Raw genomic sequence first — 23,304 nt, forward strand, 5'->3', positions numbered from 1 at the left:
TGCCTAAATACAAATATACATTTCAAACACTCGTGTTACACAGACCCGTTTATATCCCGTGTACCAATGACTATACACCAACATTTAACAAACCACACGCAACATAACAGATAATATACACAGGGGCGAGCACTTTGTCACATTGTGCAATCGCAGTTACAAGCTATAACAGTAATATCTACAGAAACCTGTTTATTTCATTGTGACAAACTGCTTTCAGCACATGACCAGCTTCTATACTTCCCTTGCAAGGGTGAAATCACTCCAAATAAAGGATAAGATAAGGATCCTACAAATCACTATGGAGTCCAGACTAACTGCACCAGAAATATGTGCTGGATGCAATGAAACATACAGCCTGATTTTCAGAAGGGGCAAAGTGAAAAACAGATCGCAAAACACATTTGCGACACCAGATAGGTGGCAAACAGTATTTTCAAAAGTCCTATAAGTCAGTCGCGCTATGGCATTTCGGGGTGTGTGCTTTATGAAAATGCATTCACATTACAGCCTGTTAAGCAATTGAAGTCCTTAATTAGTTCTATTTTGTAATTAACATCTTACTTTCAAAAGGGGCAAAACACTGATGTGCCCACTTTATACACCAAAATACACTCACTAATTAAGAAACGACCCCTTGTGACAGAGATCGGATGACGCTTGGTGTTAAATCTCCATCCTGACCTGAAAGGGTACTAGATAAAGGGAACAGAATACCCTGAACTAAAAGGCATGACACTTTATTCCTGTGGGTAGATAGCTACAAAAGGGACTGAGCTATGGTACCCAAACTCAAAGACCCGAATGGGAAATGGCGTGGCATCCACGGATTGAAGGAGTGGATGCATTCGTTAACCAAGGGGTCATGATCGAGGGTATAAAATAGGGGCGTAGCAAAGTTACCTGTTCCTTTGTAAATGGTTGGATTTGACCTTGAAAGAAAACCATGCTGCACTAGAAACCGTGAGTGTTTTGTGTTAAGTGTCGGCTGTAACTCTTGTTTGTCTTTGTAGACTACCAACACGATCCGGAGCTGTAGCGCAAGCCAGCATTAACCCGGACATAACTTTTCACCCCAGCATTTTACAGAGTACTGTAATCACCACTAACACCTAATTTCACTCGCTGTCTTGTGTTTGTGTTTGTGTTTTGTGTTTAGTGTGGGTGTGTGTAAAACCTGGACTTTTGGTTGCGGGTCAAACCCAGGGATTACAAATACGAGTGATACACGCCGCTGTATCACTCCAACATTTATTATTTACAGGTGTTTGCCTTCGGGTGCTGGACATTGTCATTTATTAATAAAACACACTTGCACCTGAAAGCAGTTGTCTGTGTGATTAAACCGCTCTGTACTGCACTCACCTGTATCCACTCACCACTCTGCCACACCCCTCTCGTGTCTTATTTAAACTGCGACAGGGCTACTGAACTGTAATCGACAATGAAGGACACCGAAGCCCTTCCAATTCTCCGACTGCAGCATGAGAGGGAAGGGAGAAGGAAAAAAAATGACCCTACACTAAATCCAGAATATTTCATCCCCGTCAGACTTTTCTAGATCTAACTCCTAAACAAGTTATGCGTAGATACAGATTGACTATAAGCATTATAACACAGCTGTGTGAGCTGGATTTAGAATCACAAACAGCCCGCCGTCAGGCTATACCTGTATGCTACAGGTGCCATCCAGACAACAGCTGGGGACAGATCAGGCACCTGCCAGACTTCTATGTCAAAGATACTGACTGATGTCACAGATGCACTTTTCCGTAGGGCAAGGGAGTATATAATATTTCCAGTTTGGGATGTGTAACAAAATAGAACAAAACACAATTGTTATCAGTTCTCTGGCTTCCCAAACACGCTAGGTGTAAAAGGTTGCACACATCTTGCAATATCCCCAGATTCAAGGAATGAAATTGCTTCCCGAAACAGAAAACATCATCCTTCTTTCACCATGCAAGTTATATGTGATGCTCAATGTATTATCACGGATATACAGTAGTTGCTAAGTACCCAGGCTCATGCTACGACTCATGTATCGTCGAGAACAGTATCTTGTTCAGAAAATTTGAACAGGCACTTATAAGTGGAGGCTGGCTAATTATACAATAGGCCTATATTAAATACATAATTAACACATGACCATTAGAAAACATATGTAACAAACGCATGTTAATATATAACATTTTCGTTGTGATTTTTCATAAACATACAAACATTCAGATATTGCATAGAAAGAATATGAAAATTAATATTGCAGCAGAGAATACATTGTGATATTGAAATAAATTAAGCATTTTTTTCTATAAGCACACTGTATTATTATTATTATTATTATTATTATTATTATTATTATTATTATTATTATTATTATTTTATGCTTGATGCTTTTATCCAAAGTGATTTACAGAGACTAGAGGGTAAACTATACATCACAACTGCTATTCTGCACTTTAGGTCCCAGAATCTGTTTTTAGCTTCTTTATTTGACCTTTTTATGGAAGGGGTTGCATTTATTTTTTCGGTTATATCCTTCCGTATATTATATTTAGAAGCGGCTCCAGACCTTTTTCAGAAAAGAACAGTTTGAAGTGCTAAAATATCATTGAGCAAAAGCTCAACTTGAGTGGCTAAGAGTGTATTTTTCATTCCGTTTTTTCCTATTGTTACGATGACATGTGCAGTGCCTCGTTGTTTTCCACTTAAATGAAAGTCTAGACTATTGAAATGTTACTAATTGGCTTGTTAAGGAACTGGAAAAATCAATTGCGGTTTCAAATAAGCAGAAGTCACAAAAGGCTTTGCGAGTAGAAGAAATGAACCTGCCCGTGTTGAAAATAAAGATGTATAATTAGGTGGCAAAAAAACTAGCAGTGAAAATGCATTGCGACCTCTATTTTCTCTATTAAAATTCCCCTTCTGAAAACAGCATTTAAACGCGTATGAGTATGAAAGAGGCATACTGAACTAGTTTTTCTTGCTAAAAAGGTGTATAAGAATTGTAATATGTTAGTACAGTACATATTAGCCAGGTGCATTTGTGTAGGACCTGTAGCTGAAGCTATTCTTCCCAGTGGACTGTGAGTCATTAAACTAAAAACACATGCATAAATACATTACAAATTAGCGGCCTTAGTGGAAGAATGTGTACATGTTGTGGATTTTTGCTTGCAAAAATTATGAACACAGTTATGTATTGAAGCCAGGTGATTCATCATCAGTGACTAAAATGTGTAAACATCAGAGGGACATGTTATGCTTTGTTAATTGACAGTATTATTCACTCCTAACTATTTGTATGGTTATTGTATTGGGTTTTTTAAATTGAAAGTACATTTTAAGTTGCTTAAACTTAAGAGATGATGTTAATGCAATGGGTGGGTTTCGATGAGATAGCGGTTTTCAGGAAATATATATTCTTATGTTAAAGAAGTGTGGCCAATGAAGCAGCAGGTGTGCTTGCAATGAAGAGATGCATGTAGGTAATCCCTTTTTGTATGTCTGTAGTTTAAGTGCAATTCCTAATGATGCACAATTCCACTAAGCAAGGGTAGAGCAACTTCAGAGAAAAACATGTGTCTCTCATAGCTCCTCATGGGAAATATGCTAATAGATACAGTTTCAACAATCAATGGTGGAATCTTCCCTGTAGGTCACCACTGTATTTTATATCAGGGATTTGATTAGAATGCATACAAAAACAGTCAATTATTTTCTTTATATTGTTGCAGAAAATGTGCAATTTTAGTCAGATTCAGATAACGTTTGAATTGTCTGAAGCGTTTTCTAATGAAGTAGTTTTAGGCTTTTGAGAAGCAGTCTCAGCAGTACTACTTAACTCACTTAACTCGTACTGTCTTATCTCTGGTTGGCCATTGCTTGCAGTACAGACAGCTCAGTAGAAGCTTTGTCAGCTTGGCGTTTCACATAACCAGTGTATGATGCTGGGGATCGTTCCCAAGGGAATAGGAATGGCGCTTCCTTTTAAAAATAGGCTTGTGTTTTAGTACACCGATGACGGCACCAGCTGAAACGTTTGTCTGCTTGACTTGGTTTATTATAGTTTTTAAGTAGCATACCAAGGCACTGTTTTATAACAGTCTAATTTGCAAACAAGGCTTCCTGTAGCTGTAGCACAAATGGAGGTGCTACCTGTGTAAGCTTTCCATGATGCATGGATAAGGTTGGTGTGACTAATTTATAATATGTGTGTAAGTGCAATCAAAATGAAAAACCTGTAAATGTATGGAACAGATACTGTCCCTTTCTTCCTAAGGGCCAACATGCCATAGTCATCAGTATTGAAAGTACTCTCCATTCAAGAGCTCACTGCTTTCTCTTCACTTGAACTTGAGGGCAGGGGGCTGAGTCAATAACATTGCATTTCCACAGGCACACTGTTGGGCCATGGAACCAGCATCTGTGTCACACTCAGTAATGGTCCTTTATATGAGGAATGCCCTGGAGCATACCAAAAGGAATATTTCTTTAGGTCAGTGATATTTTTTCTTCCCCGTTTTCTTACGGCTGTCAATTGAAACAATGCACACTTTAACAGAGAAAACTGTAATGACACAGTCTATTACTAAGTTTTTCCTACAAAACGTGGTCATTTTGTAGTATTACGTACATGCACAGATAGGCCCTTAAATTAGCATTCTAATAATAGAGCATATATTTGTATTATTATTTCAAAAATTTGAATGTCTCAGAGTTACACTTTAAAACAAATTGTGGCTGTTATGCACCATGCATTAAACAAAATGGCTCTTTATTGAGATTGAGTATGGGAATTACAATTGAACTGAAAACAAAACAAAACCACAGATAACTTCAGAAGGACAGTTGTTCTGTACGTAGTTTGTCTTGAATTTTCTTTCAGAACTGTACCATAAAATTAAACTTGCTTACTATGTATGTGTACATTAGTTTGTAAATTATATGCTAGATTGAGGCTCCCGTCTCTTCGGGGGCGTTACATGTACATAGTCAGTGTTGCGCTTTTATTTGTTTACTGTGTGTGTTTTTTTTTTAGTAGGGGAAGAAAAAAAATACCTTCATGTTTCTTTATTGATAGCAGCGTTTATTCGAGGGTGGCCTCTATTATAAAGCTGATATATGACTGCGGTGTCAATACGAGGGCATCTTTAATACAAGGGCGGCGCCACCTTGAAGTACTACGGTATGTATATATATATATATATATATATATATATATATATATATATATATATATATATATATATATAGATTCTGCTTCCAATAGCCTGTATTTCTTTATGAACTTTAACATGCCTGAGCAACAGTTTGCTTGAATGATACGTTTCCAAATTCCAGTTGATAGACTGATGGGCCAGTATAACTGCTGGAGATAGAAAGACCAAATTAGTTGTACAGTAGAGAGTCAATTATCTGATCTTTGATCAACCGTACTGTCTAATGAACTGAACACACCTGCAATCAGGTGATGAATTACGTGTGGTGTATTGAGCACACAGCTTCTGTTGCTAAAACAGCTATGAGATTTGCTGCCAAAAAAAAGACGAGCAGACGGAAGCAAATGAAAGTTACAGAATTATTCAGTTACCACCAAAACCTTAGATGGAGCATTGTGTGCTTAAATTGTTGCAGTTAAGCAAATTAAAACATGTATTCTTTGATGATTTTCAAATTTTGTAATTGTGCATGCTTAATGGGGTAGAACATGTTACTAGCTAGACATCATCAATAGGTACTTGTGTGTGTTAACTTTATTCTATACATTATTAAAAGGTACAGTAATTGTTATTAATACCTGTTCGATTATCCATACAAATCGATTAGACAACCAGTAATGGTCCCAATTAGTTTGGATAATTAACTCTCTCCTGTATAAACAAAGGGCCACATTAGGGATGCAAGTTACAGTAACAAAGAAGGAGACTTGTTTTTTGAAAACGTTATTAGCTCTAAAGTAGGGATTGTGCCACTGTTACGTTTATAAAGATCCCAAATCTAAGTAGTAAAATATGCACAAGCCTCCAACAAGGATTAGGACATGTGTTCATTTTAAAACTATGTCCCTGCATTTGCTTGTTCTATGCATCCACTGTGAGCAATTTCTGGTTACAGTAGTTGTAATAGGATAGAAACCTGATATTTAGCAGACCTCTTTCGACTGTATTTGTATTGTGTTTTTGTGATGCAAATAAGGTGTTCAGTAAACTAACCCTGGGGGTACTATCCTAGGGAATGATATACAATTGAAAGACAAAGGTAGTTAGAAAAAAGAAGCCCTCTGTGATGGTTATCAGTACAACTTTATGTTACCCATTTCACCAATCAAATCTTTCAACATTGTAGACCTGCATACAGGTTGAGGAAAGATAACTCAGCAAAGTAACCCAATACTAATATTTATACCCTTATTTTTTTGGTATAATAAAATAAGTTCAATATGTTCAGGAACCCCTCAGAAAGACTGAAACAAATCTCGACTGAAAATGTAGCTGTCCAGTCAAATAGAAATATAATTTTAAGGTAAAATAAAAACTAATTAATTTAAGGTCAATTCATAGAAGACAGTTTGTGTCTTATGTCTAATGTTTAACGTTACTTTACTAAGAACAACATATATCCTAACATATCATGAAAAAATATATTATAGGTCCCGTAGTAAAAATTGTGGAGCCTAGAGTCTTCGATAAATTGACAATATCATTTTGAACCGGTCCACTCAAAAAGTAAAGGCCTACTATCTTCGGTATGTGTGCTCATACACACTTACAACACTTATGACATACACATATAAAAGTAAAAAAAATATGTTCAGAAGAAACATCCACATTTATTCAATGTCAGGATCATGACTGTGTATGTGTATGGTGAGAAGTGATTATGGGCTATTTGCTGCTGGTCCTGCCTGTTGAGGGGAGAAGAAGCAGCCCCCACCCTCTGAAAGAGGAATGGGTCTGGCGATGCCAGGTCAGCAGGGTGAACCATGACAAGGCCACGTCCTTCCCCCCAAAAGCCGAAGACTGAGCGGATCCACCAACTCTACTTAAGTGGAGGAATAAAAAAAGTAGACCCAAACCCTCCAAAGGTATAATGTAAACAGGACATCACTCACTGAGTTGCCCCTTTAAAATGAGACCCAGCACACAGAAAATGGAGTTTAAAGAGCAGATGTGCTATTTTTTAATAAACAAAAATAAACAAACAAAATAAAGCACTGACTATACACTTTTCAGAAACCTTGTCTAAATAAACTGTACAGCTAAGCTGTTTACCGGCTAAAAACACACAGTTTACCAAAACAAAAGGAACACACAGGCTCAGCAGCTGGCTACACCTCCTGCTTCCTTCTACTCAGCCACTCAGTGCGGACTGACTGCACCCTTTAAAAACCCTGCACCTGGTTCTAATTTACAATAACTACCAGGTGCAGCGGATAATTAACAATAAAATAATAATTACACAATTAAACAAAACGTGCATACGCACATGTTTTTTTGGGAGAGACGAATTTAACTCTCTCCCTGCTCACTATATATATATATATATATATATATATATATATACAGTGTATATATATATATATATATATATATATATATATATATATATATATATATATATATATATATATATATACAGTGTGTGTGTGTGTGTGTGTATATATATATATATATATATATATATATATATATATATATATATCTATAATTATGGACTAATCTCACCGCTCAACAGAGACGAACCCCTCCCCCTTGTGGGAAGAAACCTCTGAGTATACTAGCAATATTCTGCTGTTTGGTTGAATAGATATCAGAATGACTGATACCTAATAAGGTACTGGTTCATGTTTACATGGTGAAACTCAGGTATTACTGCTGTTATAAACCAAACTCAGGCAATGACCACTGTCGAGGGTATTACAGTCGAAACTCAGGTAATGACCCAGACATAAACAAATCTATGTTGCTGTAGATATTAAAACTGTTAACTTCTCTGTGCTTTTAAAGAAAACGTGAAAAATGAAAGTGACCCTGTGTATAGTGTATAGTGTTACTTATTGTACAAGACACAACCTCTAGCATGTAGCCCAGTTTCAGGATTACAACTGGGATTGCGACGGCAACGCATGTGTGAGTTTACTTGAGATTTAAACAACATACGAGGAAGTGATCTGATGAGAGAACAATTATTCAATAATCCTAATGACAGAACAATCATTCTGTAATCCGTCTCCCGAGTTTCAGCCTAAGCTTCTAAATGTACCACAGCTTCAGGCAGTGCTTTATAAAATCTTTATGAAGACTAATATTTAATGCATAAATTATATAAATATGATTCATTTTTATGATTACTAGAAACATAGTAATACTATCTATCATTAGCTTTACTGTAGAAGTCATATAACAAATACAATCCGAAAAGAATATGCTATTTATCTTGGTTTGTTTCATTATTGTCAGTTATTGTCATTAGAAAACAGTATGTGTTGTATTTAATAGGAATAATCATTACTATTATAAACTCTAGTCAATGGGACAGATGGAATCAGAATCAGGGCTTCTAGCTATAGAAAGAGAAGTAAATACTGATTAATTGTACTAAATATTTATGAGATGTCTGTTCTTGCTGACAGGTATATACAGTTCTGGAGGCGCCTGTCTGTCTGTTTGTCTATACAGCATGTCACTGAGGCACCCATACGTACTTACTGTAAGCTGACCTACATGTTTACTTATATTTTCAGAAACCCTTATCCATTTGTTATATATGATGTTAATGAGAGCATCAGAATCTGGGGACATGAATACAGTAGGCATGTCAATTTTGTATTCACAGTCGAAGTATGTGTTACTTTCTGTTGTGTTTTTTTTATGCTGTTTCAGCATTCTAAATGTTATGTCACTTTTAAAAATGTGTTGCAGAAATAGGAAAGCTGTTGAAAAGCAGAGTGGTATATGGAAAATAGGTACTTGTTAAAATTTGCCTCACAACCAGTCTTCTAAATGTTGAGCAATTTATACCAGTACTGCATTTTGAACCCTAAATCCAGAACCACTATTTATAGGCATATGCAGGAAATGGCAGTATTTGTATTTCCTGTTTATTCTATGTATAACAAAAAAATGTTTATAAAACATTTTTTATCCCTCCCTGTGTCACTTGTACATGTATAGTGAGAGTTGCCAATAGTGATTAAACTTGCAAAATTTTCTTTAGTACCAGTTATTGAGAGTATCATAATTCAGCGGTACTGTGTACAGTACATGTGTGTACTGTAGTATTGATTGTACTTTTGTATAGAGTAGCGTGACTTGCAAAAAAAGACAAGGATGTTGTTTTTTTTAGTGCAAGTCTATATTTTTTGCAATATGGCATTAGAATATTTTGTTTTGCCCTCAGTTTCGCTGTTAGGGGTTGTGACATGATCCATGAATACCTGTTGGCAGGCACATACTCCTGAGAACTAAGGATATACTATTGAGAACAAAGGGGAGTGAGTTTCATTGAAGCATGTTGTACTAGGAAACACAGCTTGGTTAGGGTTATTCTGAGCTGAGGGTCTACGGATATAATTATAGCAATAATTATAGCAAACATTTGTGAACATGGTAAAAGAAAACACGCTGGGTTATTAATTAAAGATAACAGATTTGTGTTTTTTTTTATTTATTTTAGAAATGTTTACAACTGTTTTGAGGTGTACTGAGTTGTATTGTTATATTACAGAAGCAGGTAGCTCCAACAGTGTCACAGTCATATGATTGTCCTGAAAACAGGAAGCACAGATTATGGATAAAAAACAAGGATTCTCCAAACAAACTTGGCAGAGGCATTTACTGGTATAGAGAAAAGCTCAATGCAATCAGTGTTAAGTTAAATTGAAGTGAAGGGAAAGAATTGCACTGCTCCACTCGGATGCTATTAAGAGCATTTTGTTCTTTATTCCTGCATGCATTTCTAAACAACTGCACTTTCAGTCATGGTTTAAATAAGTAATTATCAAATCATTTTCTGCACGCTTCATTTAGCATTAGGCTAAAAATGTCAGGTTTTACCAGCTCACCCAGTGTAGGCACTAAAAATGCAATGAGAATTTTTCAACTTGACTTAACTGTTTAATTAGTGTTTCCATCACTACATAACACCTATTGTACGAATATGTGATTCAGAACCTCTACTGTACTTGATCACTCCCCTGGCTGGATGCATCCAATCACAATACTTGAGTCTGCCCTGTGTGCCCACCTATAGCCAGTCATAGCAGTGCTTACATTACTGGAAACGTCCCAAGCAGACCTTCTTTTAAAATAGTTCCATATCAAGTTTTGTCAAAATTTTACCATAGACCGAACAGTGGAATGCACAGTACTGTATTGGCACTCACATTCACAACTGCATATCCGATACCTAAAGATGTTTGTCTTTAAATTCATATTCATTATACAGCGCTGGTATTCCACTTTTTCAATACAGTCATATCAAACCCTAAGGTGGTACTAAGATGGGCCAATCGCAGTGCAAACATACAGCAATTTGCAAAGTATACATTTTGTGGTATGTACGAAGAGAAAATATGAAAAGAGACGCAATATACTAATTTAAATATTTGTTGCATCTTCTTAACAAGATCTCTAGTATTGCGAGAGTCATGGGACATTGTTCAAATAAATAGCGGGAGTTAAAACTCGTCTCAGATACAGGTGTTGTTGACATTTGGCGTGTGATTAATCCCTTGGCTAGGGAGTACTCTTTTTTTTAACTGACATAAATCATTCTCCAGGATTGATTATATCCTTGCAACGCAGTCTCTCTTCTCTGAAGTAAAGACTGCCAAGCTTCTACCCATGAGCCTCTCTGACCACCGTGCAAACCTTTGTAGAGTAATTCTGACTGACACCCTGACTCGTGCCCCTAGTGGATGCTTTAATATCTCACTATTGCAGAGTAACTCCTTCCGCATGTCTTTTCAGTCTAAACTAGGGGAATTCCTTACTTTTAACCGCTGCTCTGTTGACGGTCCTCGCATATTGTGGGATCCAAGCTTAATAAGTCATGACTAGAGAAATCTCAAAGCTGGAGACCAAAATGGCTTTTCTGGAACATGCCCATCAAAATGCTCTCACTGATTCCACATCGTTCAAAATTAATTTGTTCAGAAAATAACTTAACCTACTATTAAGACATAGGGCATAGGACACTATTATATTAAAACTATTATTTTAATGGTAGTAGACCCTCTCATTTACTCACGCTGAGACTACGCACAAATTAGCATTTTGCTAACATTACTATTAAGTCCATATGGGGATATGCTATCTGACCCCTCCCAATTAAACGTTGAGCTTTGCTCCTTCTGCTCCCAGCTTTATATGACAGAGACAATTGTTTGCGTTTCCTTCAGAATCTCCAGCTTCCACGTCTATCCGACACCTTGCAGCCCCGCTGTCACTGATAGGATTAGAAGAGACACTCTGGGACATGAATAAAGGCAAGTGCCCCGGTATCGATGGCATCCCAACTGAGTTTTTCTTGACTTTTTGGGACCAGTTGGGTCCCTTTTTTATTAGACATGATGCAGACCGTATCGAGAGAGGCTCTTTCCATAGAGGTGTAAACACAGCTGTCATTTCCCTATTACTGAAAAAAAAGATAAAAACCCTACGCTCTACTTGAGAAATTGTCCCCTATCTCTTATTTATTCAGACGCCAAATTATACTTCAAGGAGCTATCATGTCGCCTTGAGATCCACTTGACGTTAATACATCATGACCAAACTGGTTTCATTAACACTAGAACTGCTGGATTTTCAAACTACCTAGAACCTCCACGTGGGTCACTTTGACCCATACATTTTTAAACTGCTTCTTTATGAAAATGAAAGGATACAACTGAAAAAGTTTATTCATGAACATCATGTCTAACATTTGCATCGCAGAAACACCATATTTAAATGCAAAATTAAACATTAAAGGCTTTATTTTTAAAACGAGCACATATACAGCACAACTACAACCAGTGAAAAAATAAAATAAAATACACATTTCAAAAGAAACAGGTATGCACATATAACTTTGTACAGGTGTAAATGGGTATATATACACACAAAACTATACAACCTAAATCATTGTTTCTAATACTACCTAAAATGAAAATATAACACTACTTCTGGTATGATGGCTGCATTGTGCTCTATGGAGGAGCGTACGGGACTGTGCCTGCATCCAGGAGCTGTGTTGTAAACACAGACGCAGTTCCATTGAACACTATTGTGTAAACTGGTACACAGCAAAAAAGTTGATAGTGTTGTGCTGATGGCTTCCCCACTCCCTTTCTCAGCACCAATGGAACCTTGCACTTGGATATTATTTACCTGCAGCTCTCTACTGCTCGAATCCATGGTGCCCGGGAGGGGACGGTGCAGGCTTGGCAGGATGCTGCTATCCTCATTAAATCTTTGTTAGACTCGGTCTGAATTATCTCCCTGAATTCACACTAGCTGAGACCTGAGACAGGGGAAGTATAGCCACTTGGGAGGGAGGGAGAGGTGATGCTCCGTGGGAGGGAGGAGAGAGGGTGGGTGGGGAGGGAAGGAGAGGGCGGATAGGGAGGGAGGATAAAAAATTGAAAAACTTGGGGAATATTGTATGGATTACACTACTGTAATACTTTATTGTACTCCCCAATATGAAACAAAAAAATAAGTAGCAGGAGTTGAATTGTGGTTTGCTGCAGCAGAGAGTACCCAAGGATAACGTCTATACATGCAAAGGTACATGAATCAAAATAACATTGCTTTTGTTAAATGTAAACGTCTTCTGTACAATGCATTCTGTTCTATCTTCATTTTACCTATTTTTCTTAGATATATTGAATAATATATGGGTTGCTGTGCATTACGAGCAAACATTTAATCGAGGGTTTCAGTGACATCATAAACTGCGAGATTTAAAAAAATATGATGAAATATGTTGTTCAAGATCTCTATCAGTACTACTCAGAATAGAACGTACCTTGCCATAGGCTGCTTACTGCCATGTTTTTGTAATGCATGTAAACAGAATAGTATTGTATTGTTTAAAAAGACACCACCTACCGAGTCTGTAAAGAAAAGCCAAGGCAAGTTGCTCAAAGAAATGTAGCTCTTTATTAAACAACAATCCTGATCCCCAGCTGGACAGTGATCAGAGCTTCTGAAGAAAGTCCTCACCCCAACAGCAATGTTGCTAGGAGACATCAACGCAAGGAGAAAGAGTAGTTTCCACAGCAGCGGGTTTTTTACCGGTTAGAGGTAAGATCGAGATAAGACAAAGTCAAAATTTGGTTTTCTTGTATGTTTACATTTTTTTTGTAGGCTAATAAAAGTTTTTCGAGCATCAGTGTTAGCTAGGTGTTAAAGTCCATATCTTATATAGAAAATAATTTTTTGGCTTTGGGGTCGTACTTACTTTCATAATAAGCAAGAAATTTAATCTCCATGATAAATTTTAGAGCACTGAAAGACGTAAAACTATCAATAATTTAGGAAAATACCGACAAGTACTGATGATGAACGAAGTTGGCATGATGTCACTAGGGGAACACATACCGGAACAGATAAGAGATATATATATACATGGCTTCAGACTGTGAAAGTGATCATTACGAATTTCTCAGATGTTTTCAGTAGTCTGTATTACAATAAGGACAGCGGGAGTGTGGTGTGCAATGAAAGAAACTGTGAGGAGGAAGAATAAGCGGTTTGAGGCCCGATTCCAAACTGTTTTGAACCTCCAGCAGGAGAAAATAACCACACTGGCATGAGGAATGCGAGCAACACGCCCCCTTGTCTTCAGGTCTGAATTCTTGTATACATTTAACCCTGGCTAGCTGTTCATTTATGGCAAAATAAAAATAAAAAAAATAAAAGTGTTGGTTTGTTGTATCATTTATATCTTGCAAATTATGTTTACTGTTTCCCATCCACTCAAATAATAAAGCATTGTTTATATTACAGGGCCGAGATGACTTGCATGGTCACGTATAGCTCTTCAACTTAATTCGTGAAATACACACTTATGCTTTCCCCGATTTAGTGAAATTAAATAGGGCAAACCTCCTTGTGAACTGCACCTAATTATTATTATTATTATTATTATTATTATTATTATTATTATTATTATTATTATTATTATTATTATTTCTTGGCAGACGCCCTTACCCAGTAATGTGCATATGAACATTACCTTAAAGATAAAATTGAATATTGAAAGCTTACCTAAAAAATCTGGATGAGCGGATTAATTCTTTTGTTTTCTGCATCAGAAATCTTGAACATGCAATACTGGTTTATAGCACTCTGACGTTACTGTTTTTTATTAAGTCAGCAATATGAAGGCTGTGCTTATTTTCTTTGGGTAGTTTTGGGCCACAGATTTTATTTGATAACGGCATATTCTATACTATGACTATGATCACTACTACGACTAATAATAGTAATAATAATAATAATGATAATAATAACAATATCTGACGTCTGAAAAAGCAAATGCAGCACGCAGAAAACTGATTATGCGCAGTGGATAGCCTAGCAGTATTGAACACTAGTGCACAGGGTAAAAAAAAAAACCTCTGGTAATCATTTTTTGTATGAAGTGTCTTATAGATACAGCTATTTAAAACAGTATTTTGTATATAAAAATACAGAATTGTTTAATTAAGGCTAAAAAAAAAAAAAAAAAAAAAAAAGTTTCTAAATGGTTCCGCTGTTGTCAGAGGAAATTAATCAATGGCCACTTACTTGATGATTGTCTTTGTGAACAGCTGTCTTTGTAAAGGGCTGCGTGAGATTGTGAACTTGTGTACCAGTGTCTTACAAAAGAGAAAAAATGTAATTTGTACCTGCCAGAAACCAACAAACAAAAGCTTTAGTCTGCATGTTCCGTGTTGTATGAAGTGATCATTGCATTGTGCACTGACAAGCTCGTTGATTTTACTTTCACAGAATACAGTACTTTGTTTTCATGCAATGCCTTCCCTTGCGCCTGTCTGAGGTGAAATGTATTTTTGACATTGTTGGACCATCACGAAATAGGCCTGTATGTATGAGCGTTTTGTTTATGCCATAGACATATGCATGCGTGTGTATGGTTTATGGTTCCTGTTTTCCCCTAGTGATGTCACAGATGTCAAGATTCAAAATCAAAACAAGCTTTATGATTGTAAATTTCTTACAGTTACAGCACATATATATATATAGAATATATATATAGTGTAGTTTAATAAAATATAAATCAGATTGTAATGTGAAATAGGTGACATATGGACTTTTTTGCTCAAACTCATCTGAATTGACAGAGAAGGTCATAGTATGGGCCAAAGTGTGAATCTAGCTATGATCAGTGTAATCCACACACCTGGCAAATACAATTTTCTGTATAACAAAAAAAATATTTCATTGAGTATGAACCTGGGACTCTGTAGTGTTGTGGAAGCCTACTCTCTGTCTATAATAAAAACTAATTTTATTATAAATAAACAAAAATACAGGTGCACAAGGTGCAAAACAAAAAAAATCTTTAAACACAAATAAAACAAAAAAACAAAATTCACAAAAATAAAGGTTTCCAGGCTGGGCAATGCCTTCAATGGATTCAAAACTTTCAAACTTTAAAAAATACCACAACAAACCACCAACCTGCTTCCTCAACTCCCTCCTCCAAATGAGAAGCAGAGGCCCCCCCCCACGCCAGGTGGCTGGGTGCCGACCAACCGCCAATCAACCCAAACAACCAATCAACCCCAGCCACCCGAACACAACAAACCCAGGCAGGTAGGGGAAACCAACCCCATCCCCGCCAATTCAAAAAGGGCAGAGCCCCACTCTGCCACACACCTCCCCCCATGTACAACGTACACCGGCTGCAATCGGCCAACTCCCCCCTTCCCCCCCACCCCCCTCCCCCCAAGAGTCCAATTATGTCCCTTGGGTGGGTTGTTATGGTGGGTGGTGGTGGGCGGGGTTGATGTCGGAGCCCCCAAGCCTTCTTTGGTTGAGGGGGCCCCGGATCTCCAAGGTAGTACGGCGATGGCGGTCCGGCTCCCTCTGGTGGCGGAGGCGGCGACGGCGGCCCGGCTCCCTCTGGTGGCGGAGGCGGCGATGGTGGCGGATCCTCGGCAACCCTAGAAAACAAAAAGGAGACACCAGCAGTCCCAAGCGATGCGGAGCAGCAGGCAACCCCAGGTGATGCGGAGCAGCAGGCAACCCCAGGCGATGCGGAGCAGCAGGCAACCCCAGGCGATCCAAATGAGTCATCCCTGAGCGGAGAGGGCGTGTCATCCCTGGGCAGTGTAAGGCAGGCATCCTTGGGCGGTGCAAGGCAGGCATCCTTGGGCCATAGCTTCTCCCCTCTGGGCTCTAAGAGTGTCGGCTCCTCCCCTCTGGGCTCTGAGAGCGGCGGCTCCTCCCTCTCTGGCTCTGGCAGCGGTGGCTCCTCCCCTCTGGGCTCTGAGAGTGGCGGCTCCTCCCCTCTGGGCTCTGGGAGCGGCGGCTCCTCCCTCTCGGGTTCTGGGAGCGGCGGCTCCTCCCTCTCGGGCTCTGGGATCGGCGGCTCCTCCCTCTCGGGCTCTGGGGACAATGGCAGCTCCTCCTCCCTCTCAGACTCTGGGGACGACGGCAGCTCCTCCTCCCTCTCGGGCTCTGGGGACGACGGCAGCTCCTCCTCCCTCTCGGGTTCTGGGGACAACGGCAGCTCCTCCTCCCTCTCTGGCTCTGGGAGCGACGGCAGCTCCTCACCCCTCTCTGGCTCTGGGAGTGACGGCAGCTCCTCACCCCTCTCTGGCTCTCGGGAAAGCGGCTCACCCCTATCTGGCTCTGGGGACGACGGCACCTCCTCCCTCTCTGGCTCTGGGGACGGTGGTGGCTCCTTCTACCTCTCTGGCTCTGGGAAAGGCAGCTCACCCCTCTCTGGCTCTCGGGAAGGCGGCTCCACCCTCTTTATTGGAGTGACTGGGGCATCTCCCATGTCTACCGCCAGGTAATTAACCACCATGAGGGCAACCTCTGGGAAGGACGTCGGGTGGTGTTGTTCCTCCCACTGTTCCCACCTCTCCCCATCTCGACGCCACAGCGTGTTGATAACTATGGGGAGATCGTGGACGACGTCTGCCTCAGGGTGCATCAACCAGTCCCAGATCTCCTGGGACGGTGGTGAAGGTGGTGGTGCTGGAGGTGGTGGGGTGGCCCCTGATGCCCAGGGTGAATACTGCACCTCTTCCTGGGCATGGTTGTAGGGGCATCCTGCCCAATTGTGGCCGTCCTCCTCACACCGGCCACACCAGTTTACCGGTGGCACATCTGGGCAGGACCGCCAATGATGGTCCTCCTTCCCGCACCAGGAACACCAGGGGAAGAGGCTGGCCGGATCCTCCAGCGGTGGCTGCAGCAGCTTACATTTCTTCAGCTGCTGCTGCTTTTCCTGCCTTTGCTGCTGTCTGCTATTCTTTCCCATTTAAAAAAAAAATAAAAAATTATCTCAAAAATTCAAAAAAAAATACTGCTCTGAGTCTCTAGGTGGCGCTATCCCGCTTCTCACACCAAATGTGGCAGGCTGGCGAGTGGATAGAGGCCCAGAAACAGTCTGCAGTTAAAAAAAAAAACTAATTTTATTATAAATAAACAAAAATACAGGTGCACAAGGGCAAAACAAAAAATCTTTAAACACAAATAAAACAAAAAACAAAATTCACAAAAATAAAGGTTTCCAGGCTGGGCAATGCCTTCACTGGATTCAAAACTTTCAAACTTTAAAAAATACCACAACAAACCACCAACCTGCTTCCTCAACTCCCTCCTCCAAATGAGAAGCAGAGGCCCCCCCCTCCCCCACGCCAGGTGGCTGGGCGCCGACCGACCGCCAATCAACCCAATCAACCAATCAACCCCAGCCACCCGAACACAACAAACCCAGGCAGGTAGGGGAAACCAAGTCCATCCCTGCCAATTCAAAAAGGGCAGAGCCCCGCTCTGCCACAGGGACATACTCTGATACTTTAATCTACGTTAATACAGTGGTCCCTGCTGGCACCTAGAAATTAAAAAGTAAGCGTTAATTATTGTTTTGTTTTTTTCATTAAGGGTTAAATGCGACTTGCATTCAACGTTTTTTTTTTTTTTTTTGGTCTTTGTATTTGGGGGTGCGACTTGAATTTGGGGTGACTTCAATTTGAGTAAATACGGTATTTAATCATAGTTTTTAAATCCATGTAATATAAAAAAAATAACATCTGTGCTGCAGTGCATTTCGAGAAAATATTTAATCTTGAGATCTGCATCGCCACCCAGCAGTAACACAGACCGCTTCACAAAGCAACACAGTCCTGAAACACTCTATACTTTGTTAACAGGCCTGGTTCTAATTAGGCAGACTTATTTACTTAGAACAGTCCGAACGCAGCAGCTTGCTCTACACACGCCGCTCCTCACACACCGCTTACTCCTCATTCTCACATCGCTACTAATGCACCGCCATTGGAGGCAAGCAGCCTAAATGACATGTAATTTAAAAATATATATATATATATATATATATATATATATATATATATATATAGTGCCTTGCAAAAGTATTCAAACCCCTGACCAATTCTCTCATATTACTGAATTACAAATGATACATTGAAATTTCGTTCTGTTTGATATTTTATTTTAAAACACTTAAACTCAAAATCAATTATTGTAAGGTGACATTGGTTTTATGTTGGGAAATATTTTTAAGAAAAATAAAAAACTGAAATAGCTTGCTTGCATAAGTATTCAACCCCCACACATAAATATTTGGTAGAGCCACCTTTCGCAGCAATAACAGCTTTAAGTTTTTTGGGGTAAGTATGTACCAGCTTTGCACACAGTGTCAGAGTGATTTCGGCCCATTCTTCTTGACAGATTTGCTCCAGGTTGTTCAGGTTGGTTGGACGACGCTTGTGGACCTCAATTTTCAAATAGTGCCACAGATTCTCAATGGGATTGAGATCAGGACTTTGACTGGGCCACTGTAGGACATTCACCTTTTTGTTCTTGAGCCACTCCAATGTTGCTTTGGCCTTGTGCTTGGGATCATTGTCCTGCTGAAAAGTGAATTTCCTCCCAAGCTTAATTTTTTTAGCAGACTGAATCTCTTGCAGTATTTTCCTGTATTTTGCTCCATCCATTCTTCCTTCAATTGTAACAAGATACCCAGTCCCTGCTGATGAGAAGCATCCCCAAAGTATGATGCTGCCACCACCGTACTTCACTGTAGGGATGGTGTGTCTTGAGGCATGGGCAGTGTTAGGTTTGCGCCACACATAGTGCTTTGAGTTTTGGCCAAAAAGCTCTATCTTGGTCTCATCTGACCACAAAACCTTTTCCCACATCGCAGCTGGGTCACTCTCATGCTTTCTGGCAAACTCCAGACATGCTTTCAGATGGTACTTTTTGAGTAACTGCTTCTTTCTTGCCACCCTCCCATACAGGCCAGTGTTATGCAGAGCTCTTGATATGGTTGACTGGTGCACCATTACTCCACTCCCAGTCACTGAACTCTGTAGCTCCTTCAAAGTGATTTTTGGCCTCTCTGTGGCTTCTCACAAGTCTCCTCCTTGTTTGAGCGCTGAGTTTTGAGGGACAGCCTTTTCTTGGAAGTGCCTGGGTGGTGTGATGCAGCTTCCATTTCTTGATTATTGATCCAACTGTGCTCACTGGGATATCCAAACACTTGGATATTATTTTGTACCCTTTCCCTAATCTATGCATTTGTATTACTTTATCTCTAACTTCTGTAGAATGCTCTTTGGTTTTCATTTTCCTTCAGATTCACAGCCTTACCAATGATCCTTCAACAGTGGGGTTTTTATACAGAAAATGTGACAGAAACTTTAATGGTTCACAGGTGGAGGCCAATGTAAGGTAATTGTGTCCTCATGAGGGCAATTTCTTTCATCGGTGCAAACTGGGAGCTTCCACAGCACAGGGGTTGAATACTTATGCAAGCAAGATATTTCAGTTTTTTATTTTTCTTAAAAATATTTCCCAACATAAAACCAATGTCACCTTACAATAATTGATTCTGAGTTTCAGTGTTTAAAAATAAAATATCAAACAGAACGAAATTTCAATGTACCATTTGTATTACTTCATTATACTCTTTCTTAACGGTCAGGCACATGGTACACATTAGTAATATGAAAGAAACCGTCCCCAGACTATGAAAACGTTTGGTCAGGGGGGTCTGAATACTTTTTGCAAGTCACTGTATATATATATATATATACCTTATATATTGTTGACAGCCTGGAAAAATAACAACCTCTTGTTGGTTTACCAGCATTACATGACCGTGCTGGGAAAAAAGTGTATACGCACAGCTTGCATACTAATGAGCTGCCATATTATAAATTCCATCACAAAATTCTAAGACAAACTGACATTTTATTTATTTGTTGTAATACCACTGCCACAAAATGAGTGACTTCCCACCGATTTTCTTCAATATATTTGGAGATGAAACTCCAGAGACCTGATACAGCACAAACATTCTCAGTGGTGGCAGTAGTCCACCTGAAAAAAAAGCAAGTTCTACAGTAACAGTCAATAGTCGACACAAAAGGGTAAATGAGGCACAGCTAAATTAAATAAAAAATAAAAAAAAAAAACGACATGGATTATTAATGTATTTAAAGACTGGCTCAAAAAAAAAGAACACTAGTTTTAAGGAAACAAGTCCAGAATTTTGTAGCAGTGCAAGTTCAGCTGGCAGCCAGTATAATTCAGTTTCCAGTTTCATAACGCTGAGAGCTGGACTAAATGAACTTTTTTAACAGCAGAAGTTTTAACATCTCTGTTGGCAGTGAGTTTAGAAAAATGTCTTCCTGAGAGCCATGAAAATTTTCAGAAAAGCCAGGAAAGACAAGGCCAATCACCATCCATACATTACTGACCTGGATTTAAAGCACCTGAGGGAATCTGAATCACCAGACACTGCGGTCAGATTGGTACACAAGGTCTGTTTTGATCTTCAGCTTAACCTGCACGACATGGGTGCAAGGGTGTCCGCCAACTGACAGAAACATCTTTTGAAATTCGAATGGATGTGTGCCTTGCATATAACAAGGACACATGGTCTGGCAACCCCTGGTGCTGCTCCACCACCTTCCTCAGTTTCATTTGAAACTCTGCCTAGACCATCCACATCATCATGTGCTCCACCCTCCATTTTTCAGAAGCTACTTTTTTAAGACAGAACTGCACAATAAATGGAAATGTGCAGTTTATTTTAAATACGTGAAACAAATTATTGAATACAAATTAAAGGTTATGTTCTTTGGGACTATATAACACTGCGGATATATACACAATACAAGTTTCTTGTTTTTGTTTTTTTTTAATTTACAAAGTATTTTAGTCCCCAAATGATAATTAACTTTGAAACGGATGTTTTATAAGTGGTATAATCGCTTCTTAGACCTTAATGGCATCTGTTCTTTAGACATGGAATCTTGGGGGTAGATTTATCCTAGATTTAGATTTAGGGGTAGATATTTAACCTATATCCTGCTAATAGACCCCACTGATTATCTTTTTAGAGCATTTTACAGCATTATGGAATAAAACCTGGATTGCCTGAGTTACCTCTCCATGGTTAGTCGAGTTTACATAAAAAAATTCCAGGTGGACTACAAAATCTAGATGTGGATTCCCAGCAGAGTATAGGCTGATTACAACCCTTTAGTTTTTAATATAATACAGAACACATGCGGGACTGAATTTGCATAAAGAAAGGATCAGTCAACTAAAGGTCAACCCATTTACACAAAAGGGTGCGCTGCAGGTGACAGGTGTTTTTAATTGTCCTTGTCAAAGATTGTTTTAATACCCAGTATCCATGGTTTCAGTAATCTTGAGATCTATTCTAACAAAAGTCTGGAAAATGAGACTCTGGAGAGATGGCAAGGTTTTGGCTCTTGGGTGGTATTGGCTGTACAGAAAAGAGGTCAATACTCTGCACTGTTACTTAAACACGATCTGCATAATTAACATACAGAGAATGATTTCTTTATTCTCTTTCCCTTGCAGGGCATAGAAGCCAAGAAGTACTGCTGGTATTTTGAGGGGGGCTATCCTACATATTTTATGTAAGTATGACTGATTCCTTGTAAAATAAACCCAGTCTCCCTTTAAAATGACTAGAAAGAAGTAATCACTTTTGATGTAGTTTTATCAAGAATAAAAAGGCTAATTAGCATTACAATTCAAGACATGTCTTTAAAAAATAAATATCATGCATGTACTTGTAATATATTATAGCAGCGAAATGTCACAATGCAGATGTTAGCTAGTGGCTATTGGAAGTGGTACACATTTTCTCAGGCTGTATGATGACATATTGTTCCAAACCTTGGTCATGACTAGGCTTAGGTGTTGCTGAGGAGCAGATATTTATGTATTAATTATTTATTTAAATGCAATATTGAACAATAAATATATAGCTTTTCCATGGAGGCAGCCATCCGATCCAGATTTTCCACTTAGTCCATTGTGCGTTCGGAGCAGGCAGGTGTGCTCTTGTGTCCTCTGTAGTTATGATTAGCATGTCTACTAGCTAATCATGTATTTCCGTTTCTTAAAAATAGCTGAAAGGTGCATTGTCTCCCCTCCCCTTTTGCCTGTTTTAGCCAATCACCAAATATGTTGGATGCTAATACTGATGAGAGTGAATGGAAGGACGTAGCAAATGCAGATAGATTCATTCATTTAAATATAATGCTTTTTTAAAATTGTAAATTTAAAAAGTACTGTTTCTTCAAATTCTAATACACATTGCTCCAGAATAGAAAGTTTGGCTGAATTGCTTCCTTTTTATTATATAGATACGTTTCAATCATATGTACAGAACAGATAGAATTATTTTGTTGGTCATTAAGCCAGTAGGATTTTTCTCTTCTTTTTCTCTTGCCCTAACACCTTTGTTTAGAAAATATTTTATACAAAGTATGTTAAAGTGATGTGGTCTTGAAATCTAAATGTTATATTAAACTTACACCGGCAGTGTGTAACAGTTAAGTTTATTAGAATAAACTGTGAAGGGCTACTGTTTTCTTTTCTCTGCTGGCTTGTGGAGAAAATGTGTTTAACTGCCTTGAATTGTGGTAAAACTGTGAATTGTCAGTCAGACCACAATAATAAGACTCTTCTGTTGCAGGAGGCTTAAGGGGACCCCAAGCCCTCTGTCTTTTTTCTGCCTCCCCTTTTTTTTTTTGCCCACCTGCCACTGCTGAAGAGCTTTGGA

General features: G+C 39.0%; 1 protein-coding gene across 2 annotated transcripts in view; it reads left to right on the plus strand.

Annotated features, from left to right (window-relative positions):
- The window catches only part of vopp1 (VOPP1 WW domain binding protein), a 98,931-nt gene that overhangs the window by 9,888 nt on the left and 65,739 nt on the right, over window positions 1–23,304 (plus strand). For both annotated transcript variants that reach the window (XM_041247979.1, XM_041247981.1), the window contains exon 2: window positions 22,092–22,150. In XM_041247979.1, coding sequence (XP_041103913.1) covers window positions 22,092–22,150 — 59 coding nt within the window. The remainder of the gene's footprint in view (window positions 1–22,091; window positions 22,151–23,304) is intronic.

The sequence above is a fragment of the Polyodon spathula genome, chromosome 4 (assembly GCF_017654505.1).
Source record: "Polyodon spathula isolate WHYD16114869_AA chromosome 4, ASM1765450v1, whole genome shotgun sequence".
Lineage (NCBI taxonomy): Eukaryota > Metazoa > Chordata > Actinopteri > Acipenseriformes > Polyodontidae > Polyodon > Polyodon spathula.